The following is a 25,502-nucleotide window of genomic DNA, read 5'->3' on the forward strand; positions in this document are numbered from 1 at the left end:
ATGACTGCCTCAGTGACCAGTGTCTTACAGAACAGCATACCACTGACATGACTGTCTCAGTGACCAGTGTCTTACAGAACATCATACCGCTGACATGACTGTCTCATTGACCAGTGTCTTACAGAATATCATACCACTGACATGACTGATATGACTGCCTCAGTGACCAGTGTCTTACAGAACAGCATACCACTGACATGGCTGTCTCAGTGACCAGTGTCTTACAGAACAGCATACCACTGACATGACTGTCTCACTGACCAGTGTCTTACAGAACAGCATACCACTGACATGACTGTCTCACTGACCAGTGTCTTACAGAACAGCATACCACGGACATGACTGTCTCAGTGACCAGTGTCTTACAGAACATCATACCACTGCCATGACTGTCTCAGTGACCAGTGTCTTAAAGAACTTCATACCACTGACATGACTGACATGACTGTCTCAGTGACCAGTGTCTTACAGAACATCATACCACTGACATGACTGTCTCAGTGACCAGTGTCTTACATAACATCTTACCACTGACATGACTGTCTCAGTGACCAGTGTCTTACAGAACATCATACCACTGACATGACTGACATGACTGTCTCAGTGACCAGTGTCTTACAGAACATCATACCACTGACATGACTGGCATGACTGTCTCAGTGACCAGTGTCTTACAGAACATCATACCACTGACACGACTGTCTCGATGACCAGTGTTTTACAGAACATCATACCACGGACATGACGGACATGACTGTCTCCGTGACCAGTGTCTTACAAAACAGCATACCACTGACATGACTGTCTCAGTGACCAGTGTCTTACAGAACATCATACCACTGACATGGCTGTCTCAGTGACCAGTGTCTTACAGAACAGCATACCACTGACATGACTGTCTCAGTGACCAGTGTCTTACAGAACAGCATACCACTGACATGACTGACATGACTGTCTCAGTGACCAGTGTCTTACAGAACAGCATACCACTGACATGACTGTCTCAGTGACCAGTGTCTTACAGAATATCATACCACTGACATGACTGACATGACTGTCTCAGTGACTAGTGTCTTACAGAATATCATACCACTGATATGACTGGTATGACTGCCTCAGTGACCAGTGTCTTACAGAACAGCATACCACTGACATGGCTGTCTCAGTGACCAGTGTCTTACAGAACAGCATACCACTGACATGACTGTCTCAGTGACCAGTGTCTTACAGAACAGCATACCACTGACATGACTCTCTCAGTGACCAGTGTCTTACAGAACAGCATACCACTGACATGACTGTCTCAGTGACCAGTGTCTTACAGAACTTCATACCACTGACATGACTGACATGACTGCCTCAGTGACCAGTGTCTTACAGAACAGCATACCACTGACATGACTGTCTCAGTGACCAGTGTCTTACAGAACATCATACCGCTGACATGACTGTCTCATTGACCAGTGTCTTACAGAATATCATACCACTGACATGACTGATATGACTGCCTCAGTGACCAGTGTCTTACAGAACAGCATACCACTGACATGGCTGTCTCAGTGACCAGTGTCTTACAGAACAGCATACCACTGACATGACTGTCTCACTGACCAGTGTCTTACAGAACAGCATACCACTGACATGACTGTCTCACTGACCAGTGTCTTACAGAACAGCATACCACGGACATGACTGTCTCAGTGACCAGTGTCTTACAGAACATCATACCACTGCCATGACTGTCTCAGTGACCAGTGTCTTACAGAACTTCATACCACTGACATGACTGACATGACTGTCTCAGTGACCAGTGTCTTACAGAACATCATACCACTGACATGACTGTCTCAGTGACCAGTGTCTTACATAACATCTTACCACTGACATGACTGTCTCAGTGACCAGTGTCTTACAGAACATCATACCACTGACATGACTGACATGACTGTCTCAGTGACCAGTGTCTTACAGAACATCATACCACTGACATGACTGGCATGACTGTCTCAGTGACCAGTGTCTTACAGAACATCATACCACTGACACGACTGTCTCGATGACCAGTGTTTTACAGAACATCATACCACGGACATGACGGACATGACTGTCTCCGTGACCAGTGTCTTACAAAACAGCATACCACTGACATGACTGTCTCAGTGACCAGTGTCTTACAGAACATCATACCACTGACATGGCTGTCTCAGTGACCAGTGTCTTACAGAACAGCATACCACTGACATGACTGTCTCAGTGACCAGTGTCTTACAGAACAGCATACCACTGACATGACTGACATGACTGTCTCAGTGACCAGTGTCTTACAGAACAGCATACCACTGACATGACTGTCTCAGTGACCAGTGTCTTACAGAATATCATACCACTGACATGACTGACATGACTGTCTCAGTGACTAGTGTCTTACAGAATATCATACCACTGATATGACTGGTATGACTGCCTCAGTGACCAGTGTCTTACAGAACAGCATACCACTGACATGGCTGTCTCAGTGACCAGTGTCTTACAGAACAGCATACCACTGACATGACTGTCTCAGTGACCAGTGTCTTACAGAACAGCATACCACTGACATGACTCTCTCAGTGACCAGTGTCTTACAGAACAGCATACCACTGACATGACTGTCTCAGTGACCAGTGTCTTACAGAACATCATACCACTGACATGACTGTCTCAGTGACCAGTGTCTTACAGAACATCATACCGCTGACATGACTGTCTCGGTGAACAGTGTCTTACAGAATATCATACCACTGACATGACTGACATGACTGCCTCAGTGACCAGTGTCTTACAGAAACGCATACCACTGACATGACTGTCTCAGTGACCAGTGTCTTACAGAATATCATACCACTGACATGACTGATATGACTGCCTCAGTGACCAGTGTCTTACAGAACAGCATACCACTGACATGACTGTCTCACTGACCAGTGTCTTACAGAACAGCATACCACTGACATGACTGTCTCACTGACCAGTGTCTTACAGAACAGCATACCACTGACATGACTGTCTCACTGACCAGTGTCTTACAGAACAGCATACCACGGACATGACTGTCTCAGTGACCAGTGTCTTACAGAACATCATACCACTGCCATGACTGTCTCAGTGACCAGTGTCTTACAGAACTTCATACCACTGACATGACTGACATGACTGTCTCAGTGACCAGTGTCTTACAGAACATCATACCACTGACATGACTGTCTCAGTGACCAGTCTCTTACAGAACATCTTACCACTGACATGACTGTCTCAGTGACCAGTGTCTTACAGAACATCATACCACTGACATGACTGACATGACTGTCTCAGTGACCAGTGTCTTACAGAACATCATACCACTGACATGACTGACATGACTGTCTCAGTGACCAGTGTCTTACAGAACATCATACCACTGACACGACTGTCTCGATGACCAGTGTTTTACAGAACATCATACCACGGACATGACGGACATGACTGTCTCCGTGACCAGTGTCTTACAAAACAGCATACCACTGACATGACTGTCTCAGTGACCAGTGTCTTACAGAACATCATACCACTGACATGGCTGTCTCAATGACCAGTGTCTTACAGAACAGCATACCACTGACATGACTGATATGACTGTCTCAGTGACCAGTGTCTTACAGAACAGCATACCACAGACATGACTGTCTCAGTGACCAGTGTCTTACAGAACAGCATACCACTGACATGACTCTCTCAGTGACCAGTGTCTTACAGAACAGCATACCACTGACATGACTGTCTCAGTGACCAGTGTCTTACAGAACATCATACCACTGACATGATTGACATGACTGCCTCAGTGACCAGTGTCTTACAGAACAGCATACCACTGACATGACTGTCTCAGTGACCAGTGTCTTACAGAACATCATACCACTGACATGACTGTCTCAGTGACCAGTGTCTTACAGAATATCATACCACTGACATGACTGACATGACTGTCTCAGTGACCAGTGTCTTACAGAATATCATACCACTGACATGAGTGATATGACTGCCTCAGTGACCAGTGTCTTACAGAACAGCATACCACTGACATGACTGTCTCAGTGACCAGTGTCTTACAGAACATCATACCACTGACATGGCTGTCTCAGTGACCAGTGTCTTACAGAACAGCATACCACTGACATGACTGTCTCACTGACCAGTGTCTTACAGAACAGCATACCACTGACATGACTGTCTCACTGACCAGTGTCTTACAGAACAGCATACCACGGACATGACTGTCTCACTGACCAGTGTCTTACAGAACATCATACCACTGCCATGACTGTCTTAGTGACCAGTGTCTTACAGAACTTCATACCACTGACATGACTGACATGACTGCCTCAGTGACCAGTGTCTTACAGAACAGCATACCACTGACATGACTGTCTCAGTGACCAGTGTCTTACAGAACATCATACCGCTGACATGACTGTCTCATTGACCAGTGTCTTACAGAATATCATACCACTGACATGACTGATATGACTGCCTCAGTGACCAGTGTCTTACAGAACAGCATACCACTGACATGGCTGTCTCAGTGACCAGTGTCTTACAGAACAGCATACCACTGACATGACTGTCTCACTGACCAGTGTCTTACAGAACAGCATACCACTGACATGACTGTCTCACTGACCAGTGTCTTACAGAACAGCATACCACTGACATGACTGTCTCACTGACCAGTGTCTTACAGAACAGCATACCACGGACATGACTGTCTCAGTGACCAGTGTCTTACAGAACATCATACCACTGCCATGACTGTCTCAGTGACCAGTGTCTTACAGAACTTCATACCACTGACATGACTGACATGACTGTCTCAGTGACCAGTGTCTTACAGAACATCATACCACTGACATGACTGTCTCAGTGACCAGTGTCTTACAGAACATCTTACCACTGACATGACTGTCTCAGTGACCAGTGTCTTACAGAACATCATACCACTGACATGACTGACATGACTGTCTCAGTGACCAGTGTCTTACAGAACATCATACCACTGACATGACTGACATGACTGTCTCAGTGACCAGTGTCTTACAGAACATCATACCACTGACACGACTGTCTCGATGACCAGTGTTTTACAGAACATCATACCACGGACATGACGGACATGACTGTCTCCGTGACCAGTGTCTTACAAAACAGCATACCACTGACATGACTGTCTCAGTGACCAGTGTCTTACAGAACATCATACCACTGACATGGCTGTCTCAGTGACCAGTGTCTTACAGAACAGCATACCACTGACATGACTGTCTCAGTGACCAGTGTCTTACAGAACAGCATACCACTGACATGACTGACATGACTGTCTCAGTGACCAGTGTCTTACAGAACAGCATACCACTGACATGACTGTCTCAGTGACCAGTGTCTTACAGAATATCATACCACTGACATGACTGACATGACTGTCTCAGTGACCAGTGTCTTACAGAATATCATACCACTGATATGACTGATATGACTGCCTCAGTGACCAGTGTCTTACAGAACAGCATACCACTGACATGGCTGTCTCAGTGACCAGTGTCTTACAGAACAGCATACCACTGACATGACTGTCTCAGTGACCAGTGTCTTACAGAACAGCATACCACTGACATGACTCTCTCAGTGACCAGTGTCTTACAGAACAGCATACCACTGACATGACTGTCTCAGTGACCAGTGTCTTACAGAACATCATACCACTGACATGACTGTCTCGATGACCAGTGTCTTACAGAACATCATACCGCTGACATGACTGTCTCGGTGAACAGTGTCTTACAGAATATCATACCACTGACATGACTGACATGACTGCCTCAGTGACCAGTGTCTTACAGAAACGCATACCACTGACATGACTGTCTCACTGACCAATGTCTTACAGAACAGCATACCACTGACATGACTGTCTCACTGACCAGTGTCTTACAGAACAGCATACCACTGACATGACTGTCTCACTGACCAGTGTCTTACAGAACAGCATACCACGGACATGACTGTCTCAGTGACCAGTGTCTTACAGAACATCATACCACTGACATGACTGTCTCAGTGACCAGTGTCTTACAGAACATCATACCGCTGACATGACTGTCTCGGTGAACAGTGTCTTACAGAATATCATACCACTGACATGACTGACATGACTGCCTCAGTGACCAGTGTCTTACAGAAACGCATACCACTGACATGACTGTCTCAGTGACCAGTGTCTTACAGAATATCATACCACTGACATGACTGATATGACTGCCTCAGTGACCAGTGTCTTACAGAACAGCATACCACTGACATGACTGTCTCAGTGACCAGTGTCTTACAGAACAGCATACCACTGACATGACTGTCTCACTGACCAGTGTCTTACAGAACAGCATACCACTGACATGACTGTCTCACTGACCAGTGTCTTACAGAACAGCATACCACGGACATGACTGTCTCAGTGACCAGTGTCTTACAGAACATCATACCACTGCCATGACTGTCTCAGTGACCAGTGTCTTACAGAACTTCATACCACTGACATGACTGACATGACTGTCTCAGTGACCAGTGTCTTACAGAACATCATACCACTGACATGACTGTCTCAGTGACCAGTCTCTTACAGAACATCTTACCACTGACATGACTGTCTCAGTGACCAGTGTCTTACAGAACATCATACCACTGACATGACTGACATGACTGTCTCAGTGACCAGTGTCTTACAGAACATCATACCACTGACATGACTGACATGACTGTCTCAGTGACCAGTGTCTTACAGAACATCATACCACTGACACGACTGTCTCGATGACCAGTGTTTTACAGAACATCATACCACGGACATGACGGACATGACTGTCTCCGTGACCAGTGTCTTACAAAACAGCATACCACTGACATGACTGTCTCAGTGACCAGTGTCTTACAGAACATCATACCACTGACATGGCTGTCTCAATGACCAGTGTCTTACAGAACAGCATACCACTGACATGACTGTCTCAGTGACCAGTGTCTTACAGAACAGCATACCACTGACATGACTGATATGACTGTCTCAGTGACCAGTGTCTTACAGAACAGCATACCACTGACATGACTGTCTCAGTGACCAGTGTCTTACAGAACAGCATATCACTGACATGACTGTCTCAGTGACCAGTGTCTTACAGAACATCATACCACTGACATGGCTGTCTCAGTGACCAGTGTCTTACAGAACAGCATACCACTGACATGACTGTCTCAGTGACCAGTGTCTTACAGAACAGCATACCACTGACATGACTGACATGACTGTCTCAGTGACCAGTGTCTTACAGAACAGCATACCACTGACATGACTGTCTCAGTGACCAGTGTCTTACAGAATATCATACCACTGACATGACTGACATGACTGTCTCAGTGACTAGTGTCTTACAGAATATCATACCACTGATATGACTGATATGACTGCCTCAGTGACCAGTGTCTTACAGAACAGCATACCACTGACATGGCTGTCTCAGTGACCAGTGTCTTACAGAACAGCATACCACTGACATGACTGTCTCAGTGACCAGTGTCTTACAGAACAGCATACCACTGACATGACTCTCTCAGTGACCAGTGTCTTACAGAACAGCATACCACTGACATGGCTGTCTCAGTGACCAGTGTCTTACAGAACAGCATACCACTGACATGACTGTCTCAGTGACCAGTGTCTTACAGAACAGCATACCACTGACATGACTCTCTCAGTGACCAGTGTCTTACAGAACAGCATACCACTGACATGACTGTCTCAGTGACCAGTGTCTTACAGAACATCATACCACTGACATGACTGTCTCAGTGACCAGTGTCTTACAGAATATCATACCACTGACATGACTGACATGACTGTCTCAGTGACCAGTGTCTTACAGAATATCATACCCCTGACATGACTGATATGACTGTCTCAGTGACCAGTGTCTTACAGAACAGCATACCACTGACATGACTGTCTCAGTGACCAGTGTCTTACAGAACATCATACCACTGACATGACTGTCTCAGTGACCAGTGTCTTACAGAATATCATACCACTGACATGACTGACATGACTGTCTCAGTGACCAGTGTCTTACAGAATATCATACCACTGACATGACTGATATGACTGTCTCAGTGACCAGTGTCTTACAGAACAGCATACCACTGACATGACTGTCTCAGTGACCAGTGTCTTACAGAACATCATACCACTGACATGGCTGTCTCAGTGACCAGTGTCTTACAGAACAGCATACCACTGACATGACTGTCTCACTGACCAGTGTCTTACAGAACAGCATACCACTGACATGACTGTCTCACTGACCAGTGTCTTACAGAACAGCATACCACGGACATGACTGTCTCACTGACCAGTGTCTTACAGAACATCATACCACTGCCATGACTGTCTCAGTGACCAGTGTCTTACAGAACTTCATACCACTGACATGACTGACATGACTGCCTCAGTGACCAGTGTCTTACAGAACAGCATACCACTGACATGACTGTCTCAGTGACCAGTGTCTTACAGAACATCATACCGCTGACATGACTGTCTCATTGACCAGTGTCTTACAGAATATCATACCACTGACATGACTGATATGACTGCCTCAGTGACCAGTGTCTTACAGAACAGCATACCACTGACATGGCTGTCTCAGTGACCAGTGTCTTACAGAACAGCATACCACTGACATGACTGTCTCACTGACCAGTGTCTTACAGAACAGCATACCACTGACATGACTGTCTCACTGACCAGTGTCTTACAGAACAGCATACCACTGACATGACTGTCTCACTGACCAGTGTCTTACAGAACAGCATACCACGGACATGACTGTCTCAGTGACCAGTGTCTTACAGAACATCATACCACTGCCATGACTGTCTCAGTGACCAGTGTCTTACAGAACTTCATACCACTGACATGACTGACATGACTGTCTCAGTGACCAATGTCTTACAGAAGATCATACCACTGACATGACTGTCTCAGTGACCAGTGTCTTACAGAACATCTTACCACTGACATGACTGTCTCAGTGACCAGTGTCTTACAGAACATCATACCACTGACATGACTGACATGACTGTCTCAGTGACCAGTGTCTTACAGAACATCATACCACTGACATGACTGACATGACTGTCTCAGTGACCAGTGTCTTACAGAACATCATACCACTGACACGACTGTCTCGATGACCAGTGTTTTACAGAACATCATACCACGGACATGACGGACATGACTGTCTCCGTGACCAGTGTCTTACAAAACAGCATACCACTGACATGACTGTCTCAGTGACCAGTGTCTTACAGAACATCATACCACTGACATGGCTGTCTCAGTGACCAGTGTCTTACAGAACAGCATACCACTGACATGACTGTCTCAGTGACCAGTGTCTTACAGAACAGCATACCACTGACATGACTGACATGACTGTCTCAGTGACCAGTGTCTTACAGAACAGCATACCACTGACATGACTGTCTCAGTGACCAGTGTCTTACAGAATATCATACCACTGACATGACTGACATGACTGTCTCAGTGACCAGTGTCTTACAGAATATCATACCACTGATATGACTGATATGACTGCCTCAGTGACCAGTGTCTTACAGAACAGCATACCACTGACATGGCTGTCTCAGTGACCAGTGTCTTACAGAACAGCATACCACTGACATGACTGTCTCAGTGACCAGTGTCTTACAGAACAGCATACCACTGACATGACTCTCTCAGTGACCAGTGTCTTACAGAACAGCATACCACTGACATGACTGTCTCAGTGACCAGTGTCTTACAGAACATCATACCACTGACATGACTGTCTCAGTGACCAGTGTCTTACAGAACATCATACCGCTGACATGACTGTCTCGGTGAACAGTGTCTTACAGAATATCATACCACTGACATGACTGACATGACTGCCTCAGTGACCAGTGTCTTACAGAAACGCATACCACTGACATGACTGTCTCAGTGACCAGTGTCTTACAGAATATCATACCACTGACATGACTGATATGACTGCCTCAGTGACCAGTGTCTTACAGAACAGCATACCACTGACATGATTGTCTCACTGACCAATGTCTTACAGAACAGCATACCACTGACATGACTGTCTCACTGACCAGTGTCTTACAGAACAGCATACCACTGACATGACTGTCTCACTGACCAGTGTCTCACAGAACAGCATACCACGGACATGACTGTCTCAGTGACCAGTGTCTTACAGAACATCATACCACTGCCATGACTGTCTCAGTGACCAGTGTCTTACAGAACTTCATACCACTGACATGACTGACATGACTGTCTCAGTGACCAGTGTCTTACAGAACATCATACCACTGACATGACTGTCTCAGTGACCAGTGTCTTACAGAACATCTTACCACTGACATGACTGTCTCAGTGACCAGTGTCTTACAGAACATCATACCACTGACATGACTGACATGACTGTCTCAGTGACCAGTGTCTTACAGAACATCATACCACTGACATGACTGACATGACTGTCTCAGTGACCAGTGTCTTACAGAACATCATACCACTGACACGACTGTCTCGATGACCAGTGTTTTACAGAACATCATACCACGGACATGACGGACATGACTGTCTCCGTGACCAGTGTCTTACAAAACAGCATACCACTGACATGACTGTCTCAGTGACCAGTGTCTTACAGAACATCATACCACTGACATGGCTGTCTCAATGACCAGTGTCTTACAGAACAGCATACCACTGACATGACTGTCTCAGTGACCAGTGTCTTACAGAACAGCATACCACTGACATGACTGACATGACTGTCTCAGTGACCAGTGTCTTACAGAACAGCATACCACTGACATGACTGTCTCAGTGACCAGTGTCTTACAGAATAGCATACCACTGACATGACTGACATGACTGTCTCAGTGACCAGTGTCTTACAGAATATCATACCACTGATATGACTGATATGACTGCCTCAGTGACCAGTGTCTTACAGAACAGCATACCACTGACATGGCTGTCTCAGTGTCCAGTGTCTTACAGAACAGCATACCACTGACATGACTGTCTCAGTGACCAGTGTCTTACAGAACAGCATACCACTGACATGACTCTCTCAGTGACCAGTGTCTTACAGAACAGCATACCACTGACATGACTGTCTCAGTGACCAGTGTCTTACAGAACATCATACCACTGACATGACTGTCTCAGTAACCAGTGTCTTACAGAACATCACACCGCTGACATGACTGTCTCGGTGACCAGTGTCTTACAGAATATCATACCACTGACATGACTGACATGACTGCCTCAGTGACCAGTGTCTTACAGAACAGCATACCACTGACATGACTGTCTCAGTGACCAGTGTCTTACAGAACATCATACCACTGACATGACTGTCTCAGTGACCAGTGTCTTACAGAATATCATACCACTGACATGACTGACATGACTGTCTCAGTGACCAGTGTCTTACAGAATATCATACCACTGACATGACTGATATGACTGCCTCAGTGACCAGTGTCTTACAGAACAGCATACCACTGACATGACTGTCTCAGTGACCAGTGTCTTACAGAACATCATACCACTGACATGGCTGTCTCAGTGACCAGTGTCTTACAGAACAGCATACCACTGACATGACTGTCTCACTGACCAGTGTCTTACAGAACAGAATACCACGGACATGACTGTCTCACTGACCAGTGTCTTACAGAACATCATACCACTGCCATGACTGTCTCAGTGACCAGTGTCTTACAGAACTTCATACCACTGACATGACTGACATGACTGTCTCAGTGACCAGTGTCTTACAGAACATCATTCCACTGACATGACTGTCTCAGTGACCAGTGTCTTACAGAACAGCATACCACTGACATGACTGTCTCACTGACCAGTGTCTTACAGAACAGCATACCACTGACATGACTGTCTCACTGACCAGTGTCTTACAGAACAGCATACCACGGACATGACTGTCTCACTGACCAGTGTCTTACAGAACATCATACCACTGACACGACTGTCTCAGTGACCAGTGTCTTACAGAACATCATACCACTGACATGACTGTCTCAGTGACCAGTGTCTTACAGAATATCATACCACTGACATGACTGACATGACTGTCTCAGTGACCAGTGTCTTACAGAATATCATACCACTGATATGACTGATATGACTGCCTCAGTGACCAGTGTCTTACAGAACAGCATACCACTGACATGGCTGTCTCAGTGACCAGTGTCTTACAGAACAGCATACCACTGACATGACTGTCTCAGTGACCAGTGTCTTACAGAACAGCATACCACTGACATGACTCTCTCAGTGACCAGTGTCTTACAGAACAGCATACCACTGACATGACTGTCTCAGTGACCAGTGTCTTACAGAACATCATACCACTGACATGACTGTCTCAGTGACCAGTGTCTTACAGAACATCATACCGCTGACATGACTGTCTCGGTGACCAGTGTCTTACAGAATATCATACCACTGACATGACTGACATGACTGCCTCAGTGACCAGTGTCTTACAGAACAGCATACCACTGACATGACTGTCTCAGTGACCAGTGTCTTACAGAACATCATACCACTGACATGACTGTCTCAGTGACCAGTGTCTTACAGAATATCATACCACTGACATGACTGACATGACTGTCTCAGTGACCAGTGTCTTACAGAATATCATACCACTGACATGACTGATATGACTGCCTCAGTGACCAGTGTCTTACAGAACAGCATACCACTGACATGACTGTCTCAGTGACCAGTGTCTTACAGAACATCATACCACTGACATGGCTGTCTCAGTGACCAGTGTCTTACAGAACAGCATACCACTGACATGACTGTCTCACTGACCAGTGTCTTACAGAACAGCATACCACTGACATGACTGTCTCACTGACCAGTGTCTTACAGAACAGCATACCACGGACATGACTGTCTCACTGACCAGTGTCTTACAGAACATCATACCACTGCCATGACTGTCTCAGTGACCAGTGTCTTACAGAACTTCATACCACTGACATGACTGACATGACTGTCTCAGTGACCAGTGTCTTACAGAACATCATACCACTGACATGACTGTCTCAGTGACCAGTGTCTTACAGAACAGCATACCACTGACATGGCTGTCTCAGTGACCAGTGTCTTACAGAACAGAATACCACGGACATGACTGTCTCACTGACCAGTGTCTTACAGAACATCATTCCACTGCCATGACTGTCTCAGTGACCAGTGTCTTACAGAACTTCATACCACTGACATGACTGACATGACTGTCTCAGTGACCAGTGTCTTACAGAACATCATTCCACTGACATGACTGTCTCAGTGACCAGTGTCTTACAGAACAGCATACCACTGACATGACTGTCTCACTGACCAGTGTCTTACAGAACAGCATACCACTGACATGACTGTCTCACTGACCAGTGTCTTACAGAACAGCATACCACGGACATGACTGTCTCACTGACCAGTGTCTTACAGAACATCATACCACTGACACGACTGTCTCAGTGACCAGTGTCTTACAGAACATCATACCACTGACATGACTGTCTCAGTGACCAGTGTCTTACAGAATATCATACCACTGACATGACTGACATGACTGTCTCAGTGACCAGTGTCTTACAGAATATCATACCACTGATATGACTGATATGACTGCCTCAGTGACCAGTGTCTTACAGAACAGCATACCACTGACATGGCTGTCTCAGTGACCAGTGTCTTACAGAACAGCATACCACTGACATGACTGTCTCAGTGACCAGTGTCTTACAGAACAGCATACCACTGACATGACTCTCTCAGTGACCAGTGTCTTACAGAACAGCATACCACTGACATGACTGTCTCAGTGACCAGTGTCTTACAGAACATCATACCACTGACATGACTGTCTCAGTGACCAGTGTCTTACAGAACATCATACCGCTGACATGACTGTCTCGGTGACCAGTGTCTTACAGAACATCATACCACTGACATGACTGATATGACTGCCTCAGTGACCAGTGTCTTACAGAACAGCATACCACTGACATGACTGTCTCAGTGACCAGTGTCTTACAGAACATCATACCACTGACATGGCTGTCTCAGTGACCAGTGTCTTACAGAACAGCATACCACTGACATGACTGTCTCACTGACCAGTGTCTTACAGAACAGCATACCACTGACATGACTGTCTCACTGACCAGTGTCTTACAGAACAGCATACCACGGACATGACTGTCTCACTGACCAGTGTCTTACAGAACATCATACCACTGCCATGACTGTCTCAGTGACCAGTGTCTTACAGAACTTCATACCACTGACATGACTGACATGACTGTCTCAGTGACCAGTGTCTTACAGAACATCATACCACTGACATGACTGTCTCAGTGACCAGTGTCTTACAGAACAGCATACCACTGACATGGCTGTCTCAGTGACCAGTGTCTTACAGAACAGAATACCACGGACATGACTGTCTCACTGACCAGTGTCTTACAGAACATCATACCACTGCCATGACTGTCTCAGTGACCAGTGTCTTACAGAACTTCATACCACTGACATGACTGACATGACTGTCTCAGTGACCAGTGTCTTACAGAACATCATTCCACTGACATGACTGTCTCAGTGACCAGTGTCTTACAGAACAGCATACCACTGACATGACTGTCTCACTGACCAGTGTCTTACAGAACAGCATACCACTGACATGACTGTCTCACTGACCAGTGTCTTACAGAACAGCATACCACGGACATGACTGTCTCACTGACCAGTGTCTTACAGAACATCATACCACTGACACGACTGTCTCAGTGACCAGTGTCTTACAGAACATCATACCACTGACATGACTGTCTCAGTGACCAGTGTCTTACAGAATATCATACCACTGACATGACTGACATGACTGTCTCAGTGACCAGTGTCTTACAGAATATCATACCACTGATATGACTGATATGACTGCCTCAGTGACCAGTGTCTTACAGAACAGCATACCACTGACATGGCTGTCTCAGTGACCAGTGTCTTACAGAACAGCATACCACTGACATGACTGTCTCAGTGACCAGTGTCTTACAGAACAGCATACCACTGACATGACTCTCTCAGTGACCAGTGTCTTACAGAACAGCATACCACTGACATGACTGTCTCAGTGACCAGTGTCTTACAGAACATCATACCACTGACATGACTGTCTCAGTGACCAGTGTCTTACAGAACATCATACCGCTGACATGACTGTCTCGGTGACCAGTGTCTTACAGAACATCATACCACTGACATGACTGATATGACTGCCTCAGTGACCAGTGTCTTACAGAACAGCATACCACTGACATGACTGTCTCAGTGACCAGTGTCTTACAGAACATCATACCACTGACATGGCTGTCTCAGTGACCAGTGTCTTACAGAACAGCATACCACTGACATGACTGTCTCACTGACCAGTGTCTTACAGAACAGCATACCACTGACATGACTGTCTCACTGACCAGTGTCTTACAGAACAGCATACCACGGACATGACTGTCTCACTGACCAGTGTCTTACAGAACATCATACCACTGCCATGACTGTCTCAGTGACCAGTGTCTTACAGAACTTCATACCACTGACATGACTGACATGACTGTCTCAGTGACCAGTGTCTTACAGAACATCATACCACTGACATGACTGTCTCAGTGACCAGTGTCTTACAGAACAGCATACCACTGACATGGCTGTCTCAGTGACCAGTGTCTTACAGAACAGAATACCACGGACATGACTGTCTCACTGACCAGTGTCTTACAGAACATCATACCACTGCCATGACTGTCTCAGTGACCAGTGTCTTACAGAACTTCATACCACTGACATGACTGACATGACTGTCTCAGTGACCAGTGTCTTACAGAACATCATTCCACTGACATGACTGTCTCAGTGACCAGTGTCTTACAGAACAGCATACCACTGACATGACTGTCTCACTGACCAGTGTCTTACAGAACAGCATACCACTGACATGACTGTCTCACTGACCAGTGTCTTACAGAACAGCATACCACGGACATGACTGTCTCACTGACCAGTGTCTTACAGAACATCATACCACTGACACGACTGTCTCAGTGACCAGTGTCTTACAGAACATCATACCACTGACATGACTGTCTCAGTGACCAGTGTCTTACAGAATATCATACCACTGACATGACTGACATGACTGTCTCAGTGACCAGTGTCTTACAGAATATCATACCACTGATATGACTGATATGACTGCCTCAGTGACCAGTGTCTTACAGAACAGCATACCACTGACATGGCTGTCTCAGTGACCAGTGTCTTACAGAACAGCATACCACTGACATGACTGTCTCAGTGACCAGTGTCTTACAGAACAGCATACCACTGACATGACTCTCTCAGTGACCAGTGTCTTACAGAACAGCATACCACTGACATGACTGTCTCAGTGACCAGTGTCTTACAGAACATCATACCACTGACATGACTGTCTCAGTGACCAGTGTCTTACAGAACATCATACCGCTGACATGACTGTCTCGGTGACCAGTGTCTTACAGAATATCATACCACTGACATGACTGACATGACTGCCTCACTGACCAGTGTCTTACAGAACATCATACCACTGCCATGACTGTCTCAGTGACCAGTGTCTTACAGAACTTCATACCACTGACATGACTGACATGACTGTCTCAGTGACCAGTGTCTTACAGAACATCATACCACTGACATGACTGTCTCAGTGACCAGTGTCTTACAGAACAGCATACCACTGACATGGCTGTCTCAGTGACCAGTGTCTTACAGAACAGCATACCACTGACATGACTGTCTCAGTGACCAGTGTCTTACAGAACAGCATACCACTGACATGACTCTCTCAGTGACCAGTGTCTTACAGAACAGCATACCACTGACATGACTGTCTCAGTGACCAGTGTCTTACAGAACATCATACCACTGACATGACTGTCTCAGTGACCAGTGTCTTACAGAATATCATACCACTGACATGACTGACATGACTGTCTCAGTGACCAGTGTCTTACAGAATATCATACCACTGACATGACTGATATGACTGCCTCAGTGACCAGTGTCTTACAGAACAGCATACCACTGACATGACTGACATGACTGTCTCAGTGACCAGTGTCTTACAGAATATCATACCACTGACATGACTGATATGACTGCCTCAGTGACCAGTGTCTTACAGAATATCATACCACTGACATGACTGACATGACTGTCTCAGTGACCAGTGTCTTACAGAATATCATACCACTGACATGACTGACATGACTGTCTCAGTGACCAGTGTCTTACAGAACATCATACCACTGACACGACTGTCTCAGTGACCAGTGTCTTACAGAACAGCATACCACTGACATGACTGTCTCACTGACCAGTGTCTTACAGAACAGCATACCACTGACATGACTGTCTCACTGACCAGTGTCTTACAGAACAGCATACCACGGACATGACTGTCTCACTGACCAGTGTCTTACCGAACATCATACCACTGACATGACTGTCTCAGTGATCAGTGTCTTACAGAACATCATACCACTGACATGACTGTCTCAGTGACCAGTGTCTTACAGAATATCATACCACTGACATGACTGACATGACTGTCTCAGTGACCAGTGTCTTACAGAACAGCATACCACTGACATGACTGTCTCAGTGACCAGTGTCTTACAGAACATCATACCACTGACATGACTGTCTCAGTGACCAGTGTCTTACAGAATATCATACCACTGACATGACTGACATGACTGTCTCAGTGACCAGTGTCTTACAGAATATCATACCACTGACATGACTGATATGACTGCCTCAGTGACCAGTGTCTTACAGAACAGCATACCACTGACATGACTGTCTCAGTGACCAGTGTCTTACAGAACAGCATACCACTGACATGACTGTCTCACTGACCAGTGTCTTACAGAACAGCATACCACTGACATGACTGTCTCAGTGACCAGTGTCTTACAGAACTTCATACCACTGACATGACTGACATGACTGTCTCAGTGACCAGTGTCTTACAGAACATCATACCACTGACATGACTGTCTCAGTGACCAGTGTCTTACAGAACATCTTACCACTGACATGACTGTCTCAGTGACCAGTGTCTTACAGAACAGCATACCACTGACATGACTGTCTCAGTGACCAGTGTCTTACAGAACATCATACCACTGAAATGACGGACATGACTGTCTCCGTGACCAGTGTCTTACAGAACATCATCCTACCACTGACATGACTGTCTCAGTGACCAGTGTCTTACAGAATATCATACCACTGACATGACTGACATGACTGTCTCAGTGACCAGTGTCTTACAGAACATCATACCACTGACATGACTGTCTCAGTGACCAGTGTCTTACAGAGCATCATACCACTGACATGGCTGTCTGTAATGATTAACAATGTGTCTACGACAGATTACAATTTCAATGCAGACTGATGTTTGACATAGAATATGTGTGTTTGTGGGTGCACGCGCACCCCGTGTATGTACGGTAGTGTGTGTGTGTGTGTGTAGTTGTTTGCATATACTGTATGTGGCGTGTGTTTGTATGGACACACCTGCATGTGTGTGTACTAACCAAACATCCTTCCCCCAGGCGTACAACCTGAATATGTATGGTAGTAAGTACCAGTGGATCATACCAGGCTGGTACCAGGGCAACTGGTGGGAGCAGGCCAACTCCACCAACTGCACCACCAGGAAGTTGCTGACTGCTATGGAGGGATACATCGCTGTGGACTTTGAACCCCTCAGCGCCAAACAGGTCAAGGGGATCTCTGGAAGGGTGAGTGTTCCTGATAAGCATTTTGATACACAGTATAGTGTGTAACTGTTTTGCACCTGCGGGGTGAGGACTAATTACAAAGTATTACCTCAACTCACACATACTGTATGCTATAGAGATCACATTTGGTTTGCTTTGGAGCATGAGCGACATCAATACAGATTGGATCTAAATTTGTGAGCCAGTTTGCTACGGCAGGAAAATAATCCTGCAGCAACAGGAAATGTGAATTACTATGTGAATTATTATTAATGGACATTGTTGTAGTGGTTGATACATTTTTCGTAAAATCAAGTCTGAAATTTCAAATTGGAAATTACAAACTTCAGAAGGCCTTTTTAAACCTCAAATACACTACAAGTATTTAATTTTCTGGGTGATCAAATTATGATCCTACCGTATATAACCATAATTATTAAAACTATCCCTGCAGCTTCCCAGGTCCTGCATTTAGGACGTTGATGGCTATTGTGGATGAAGTGCTTGTACCTGTTGCTTCTTAGCCAAAGGAGTCATTGTCCTGTATAGTGGGTAGAAGAAAAGCATTCTATCTAAGGATGTGTCCCAATGCCACATTATTCCCTATTCCCCCCATAGGGCTCTGGTGAAAAGTAATGCGCTATGTTGAGAATAGAGTGGCATTTGTGAGGCAACCTAAAATCTTATATTGTCCCCTCTCTCTCCCTACATTCAGACACCTAAAGAGTACGAGAGGGAGTACAGTAAAGAGCTGCAGCAGAAGGGGGTGGAGCCCTCGAAGTACCACGGCTTCGCCTACGACGGGATCTGGGTGATAGCTAAGACCCTGACCCGCGTCATGGACTTACTGCAGCACAAGGAGAGGCAGGACATGCACCACAACTTCACCGTGGACGACCGGGAGGTGGGCAGGCTGGTATTGGACGTCATGAACGAAACCAACTTCTATGGTGTCACGGTGAGTCAATAGGCTTTCCCTGATATAAGGAAAAGGGCTAGCATCCTGTCCAGAGGGTATACCTGATCATCAAGTTGCCTCACGTTCACTGAAACAGGAGACAGACTAGTGTCCTGTCCAGAGGGTATACATGATCATCAAGCTATCTCACTGTCACGATCGTCGTCAGGGAAATGACCGGACCAAGGTGCAGCATGCTGAGTGTACATTTATTTTATTGATAAATGCCGCCAACAAAACAAAGAACAAGGAAACGATTGTGAAGCTTACTTCGGCTATAATGCCACTAACCAAGACAACTACCCACAAATACCAAAAGGAAAAAAGGCTGCCTAAGTATGATTCCCAATCAGAGACAACGAATGACAGCTGTCCCTGATTGAGAACCATACCCGGCCAAAACATAGAAACAAAGAACATAGAGTTTCCCACCCGAGTCACACCCTGACCAACCAAACATAGAGAATAAAATTATCTCTACGGTCAGGGCGTGACACTCACGTTACAGAAACATGAGATAGACTAGTGTCCTGTCCAGAGGGTATACCTGATCATCAAGCTGCCTTACGTTACAGAAACAGGAGATAGACTAGTGTCCTGTCCAGAGGGTATACCTGATCATCAAGGTGCCTCACGTTACAGAAACAGGAGATAGACTAGTGTCCTGTCCAGAGGGTATACATGATCATCAAGCTGCCTCACGTTACAGAAACAGGAGATAGACTAGTGTCCTGTCCAGAGGGTATACATGATCATCAAGCTGCCTCACGTTACAGAAACAGAAACTAGACTCCTGCTATACTGTATATGGGCCATTCTGGCTGGAACAAGGCGTGCTTTGACATGAGCAAGAGTAATTGTGATTCGTCAGGGAACATTATCAATATTATAACGAATAACAACAATATACAGAAGACAGTTTTTTAAATCAAAAGTCAAGCTTTGTCATGACTGTGAGTATGTGTCTACTTTTCTATTCTATATTGACTCTCTACAGTATATATTTAATACATCATTCTTTCTACAATAAAACAGTTACATCAGGTGCCAAGTTGTGTTTATCTGAAGGAGGCTTAGACCTTCAGAAGCAAGCCTTCAGTATTGAGGTCAGCCGTGTTATAGAGGGCCCAGCGTGAAACAACCTCTACAGTAACCAGGACTATGGAGTCCAACCTGGCCAGACCTTTCAGCAACAGCCGGGCCCTCCCCACTCCCACTGTGCCCCATCCTGATTCAATGACACGCTAACACAAACAAATGTGTACACACACACACCGTCATGTTTTCAAGCACACACAGAGTGATGTACGCATATGCACATGTGCACACATAGACACACACAAACATGCGTACACACACACACACACACACACACACACACACACACACACACACACACACACACACACACACACCTGATTCAACTCTGGAGATATGCTAGGCCAGGCTCCAGCCACATTAATGTATATGAATACAGTAAAGAACTGTCAAAGGGGCACTTAAAGCAGACCTTTTTAATTATAGTTCATTTTAGAGACCATTACCAACCTAATACAGAATATTGGTGGTTGGCTGTCCCTATTGGTGGTTGGCTGTCCCTATTGGTGGTTGGGCTGTTCCTTTTGGTGTTTAGGGCTGTCACTATGACAATCCCAGTGTTCTTATTGGCTATGCTTGTTACAAGCAACTTGCTTTTCACAACATGCAACCAAGCGCTACTGTGAGCACGCCACTTAACATGGAATTGTGACGAGACATTTCCTCAGGCCCAAACCACATTAAAGGCCATTTCATCATGATTAGTGGCTCTAAACCAAGAACATTATGGAGAAATGAGGCCTCCATCACACCACGGATCAGTCTGACTAGCAAAAACTTATCGAAGACAATTAGAGAGAGAAGACTTGTGTGTGTGTGTGTGTGTGTGTGTGTGTGTGCGTGTGTGTGTGTGTGTGTGTGTGTGTGTGTGTGTGTGTGTGTGTGTGTGTGTGTGTGTGTGTGTGTGTGTGTGTGTGTGTGTGTGTGTGTGTGTGTGTGTGTGTAGGATATGGCTGCTGGCTGAGAATGTGAAGAGATGGACAGAGATCAGAGAGGGAGGAGGGGATGAGGAAGAAGAGTGGTGTGGTAGATAGAGGAATAGAGAGAGGAGAAACAGAGAGAGGGAAGAAAGGAATAGAGATGCAGAAAGAAAGAGTGAGAGCAAGAGGAAAGCGAAAGAGAGAACAGGAAACAGCAAGGGAGAAAGAGGAATAGTGAAGGAGAGATAGAGAGGTAGAGAAGAGGTAGAGAGGGAAAGAGGGAGAGATGGTGTCGTAACCAGTATTGAGAGTGGAGAAAAGGTTGAACTCCCTTGGGGCATTACAGTACACCATACTCTCTCTCCCCTCAGTTCCCTCAGTCTCTCTGGGGTGAAGTGGGCTGCCAGTGGGTCTGTCTCTGGAGGCTACTGGAGGACAGTGGCAGGGAGGGAGACATGGATAGTCCAGATAGCCTCATCTCCCCAGGGTCCTTCTGTCAGGGTGGCTGCCTGAGCTGTGTGTGTGTGTGTGTGTGTGTGTGTGTGTGTGTGTGTGTGTGTGTGTGTGTGTGTGTGTGTGTGTGTGTGTGTGTGTGTGTGTGTGTGTGTGTGTGTGTGTGTGTGTGTGTGTGTGTGTGTGTGTGTGTGTGTGTATGTGTTTGTGCCTGTGTTTGTGCCTGTGTTTGTGCCTGTGTGTGTGTGTGCGTTTGTGCCTGTGTGTGTGTGTGTCTCCAAGGGGATAACATAAAGCAGCACTATTACCATCTATTCAGAAAGCAACACAGAAAGCAACACTATTGCATAATATGATTTACAATTGTGTTCATTTGAGCAGAAAAACCCCAGTAATGGTATTGAAAAATGATTTATCACATTTGCTCCAGGTCTATAGGAAATATTTTTCAAATGCTCTATTTAGGAGAATGCTCTGCAGTAATTTATAATTAATTTCAGTTATGATTTATTACTTATTATTTTGTATTCAGGATGTTTGATCCATCTGATAACTAACTGTACATGACATGAGACGATAAAAAGCTTGATGCGGTTTATACATTCTGAACAGTCTGCACAGAACCAGCCATGCATTACAGTAATAACAGAGATATAATGTCTGTTCCAAATGGAAGACTATTACCTATGTAGTGAACTACTTTTGACTAGAGCACCGCACTATGTAGGGAATAGGCTGCCATTTTAGACATACACATAACCTGTTAGGATAATTAACCCACTTACTGTGCCTTTATAGAGCATCAGAGTATAGGTGTGTATTTCTATTAGAGAAGGAGAATCATGGGGAACACACACACACACACACACACACACACACACACACACACACACACACACACACACACACCATACACACACACCACACCACACACACACACACACACACACACACACACACACACACACACACACACACACACACACACACACACACACACACACACACACACACACACGCCACACACACACACCATACACACACACACACACACACCATACACACACACACACACACACACACACACCATATACACACACACACCACACACACACACACACACCATACACACACACACACACCATACACACATACCACACACACACACGCCATACACACACACACACACACACACACACACACACACACACACACACACACACACACCATACACACACACCACACCATACACACACACACACACACACACACACACACACACACACACACACACACACACACACACACACACACACACACACACACACGCCACACACACACACACCATACACACACACACACACACACACCATACACACACACACACACACACACCACACACACACCATATACACACACACACCACACACACACACACACACACACACACACACACACACACACACACACACACACACACACACCATACACACACACCACACCACACACACACACACACACACACACACACACACACACACACACACACACACACACACACACACACACACACACACACACCATACACACACACACACACACGCCACACACACACACACCATACACACACACACACACACACACCATACACACACACACACACACACACACACCATATACACACACACACCACACACACACACACACCATACACACACACACACACCATACACACATACCACACACACACACGCCATACACACACACACACACACACACACACACACACACACACACACACCACACCATACACACACACACACACAGAACAGAAACACACCATACACACACACACACACACACACACACACACACACACACACACACACACGCCACACACACACACACCATACACACACACACACACACACACCATACACACACACACACACACACACACACACACACACACACACACACACCACACACACACCATATACACACACACACCACACACACACACACACCATACACACACACACACACCATACACACATACCACACACACACACGCCATACACACACACACCCCCACACACCCCCCCCCACACACACACACACACACACACACACACACACACACACACACACACACACACACACACACACACACACACACACACACACACACACACACACACCACACACACACACACCACCCCATCATGGCTCTGCGTTTCCACACACACACCACACCCCATCGTGGCTCTGCGTTTCCACACACATCACCCGTGTACTAGACCCGCTGCCTAAACATCCCCAGTGTGAGCCACAACACGTGACACTAACACACCAGTCAGTCTAATGTGCTCTCTGGGTGCCGCCTGCTATTGATCTAGTCTAGTGGCAGAACAATAGAGGAAGTGAAACATTAGCTCAGAGAAGCCTCCAGGGCTTGGCCGGGGCTGTTAGCAGCACTGTGAACATGTACAGTGGAATTCATCCTCTTCATGTATGGCCTGGAGGGGAGAGGAGACAGAGGAGATAGTGGAGACAGAAGAGACAGAGGAGATAGTGGAGACAGAGGAGACAGAGGAGACAGTGGAGACAGAGGAGATAGTGGAGACAGAGGAGATAGTGGAGACAGAGGAGACAGAGGAGATAGTGGAGACAGAGGAGATAGTGGAGACAGAGGAGACAGAGGAGACAGTGGAGATAGTGGAGATAGTGGAGACAGAGGAGACAGAGGAGATAGTGGAGACAGAGGAGACAGAGGAGACAGAGGAGACAGAGGAGACAGGGGAGACAAAGGAGACAGAGGAGATAGTGGAGACAGAGGAGACAAAGGAGACAGGGGAGACAAAGGAGACAGAGGAGATAGTGGAGACAGAGGAGACAAAGGAGACAGGGGAGACAAAGGAGACAGGGCTCTTGTCTATCCAGACAGTATGTGCGTCTCAAAAGGCACCCTATTCCCTATGTAGTGCAATATACTTTCTACCAGGACC

At 45.9% G+C, this 25,502-nt stretch overlaps 1 protein-coding gene across 1 annotated transcript in view; it reads left to right on the top strand.

Moving 5' to 3' along the window:
* Window positions 1-25,502, top strand: part of LOC129820202 (gamma-aminobutyric acid type B receptor subunit 2-like) — a 437,561-nt gene that overhangs the window by 289,008 nt on the left and 123,051 nt on the right. The window contains exons 6-7 of the mRNA XM_055877203.1: window positions 18,898-19,086; window positions 19,781-20,023. Of these exons, the coding sequence (XP_055733178.1) occupies window positions 18,898-19,086; window positions 19,781-20,023 (432 nt within the window). The remainder of the gene's footprint in view (window positions 1-18,897; window positions 19,087-19,780; window positions 20,024-25,502) is intronic.

This window comes from Salvelinus fontinalis, chromosome 22 (assembly GCF_029448725.1).
Source record: "Salvelinus fontinalis isolate EN_2023a chromosome 22, ASM2944872v1, whole genome shotgun sequence".
NCBI classification, from domain to species: Eukaryota; Metazoa; Chordata; class Actinopteri; order Salmoniformes; family Salmonidae; genus Salvelinus; species Salvelinus fontinalis.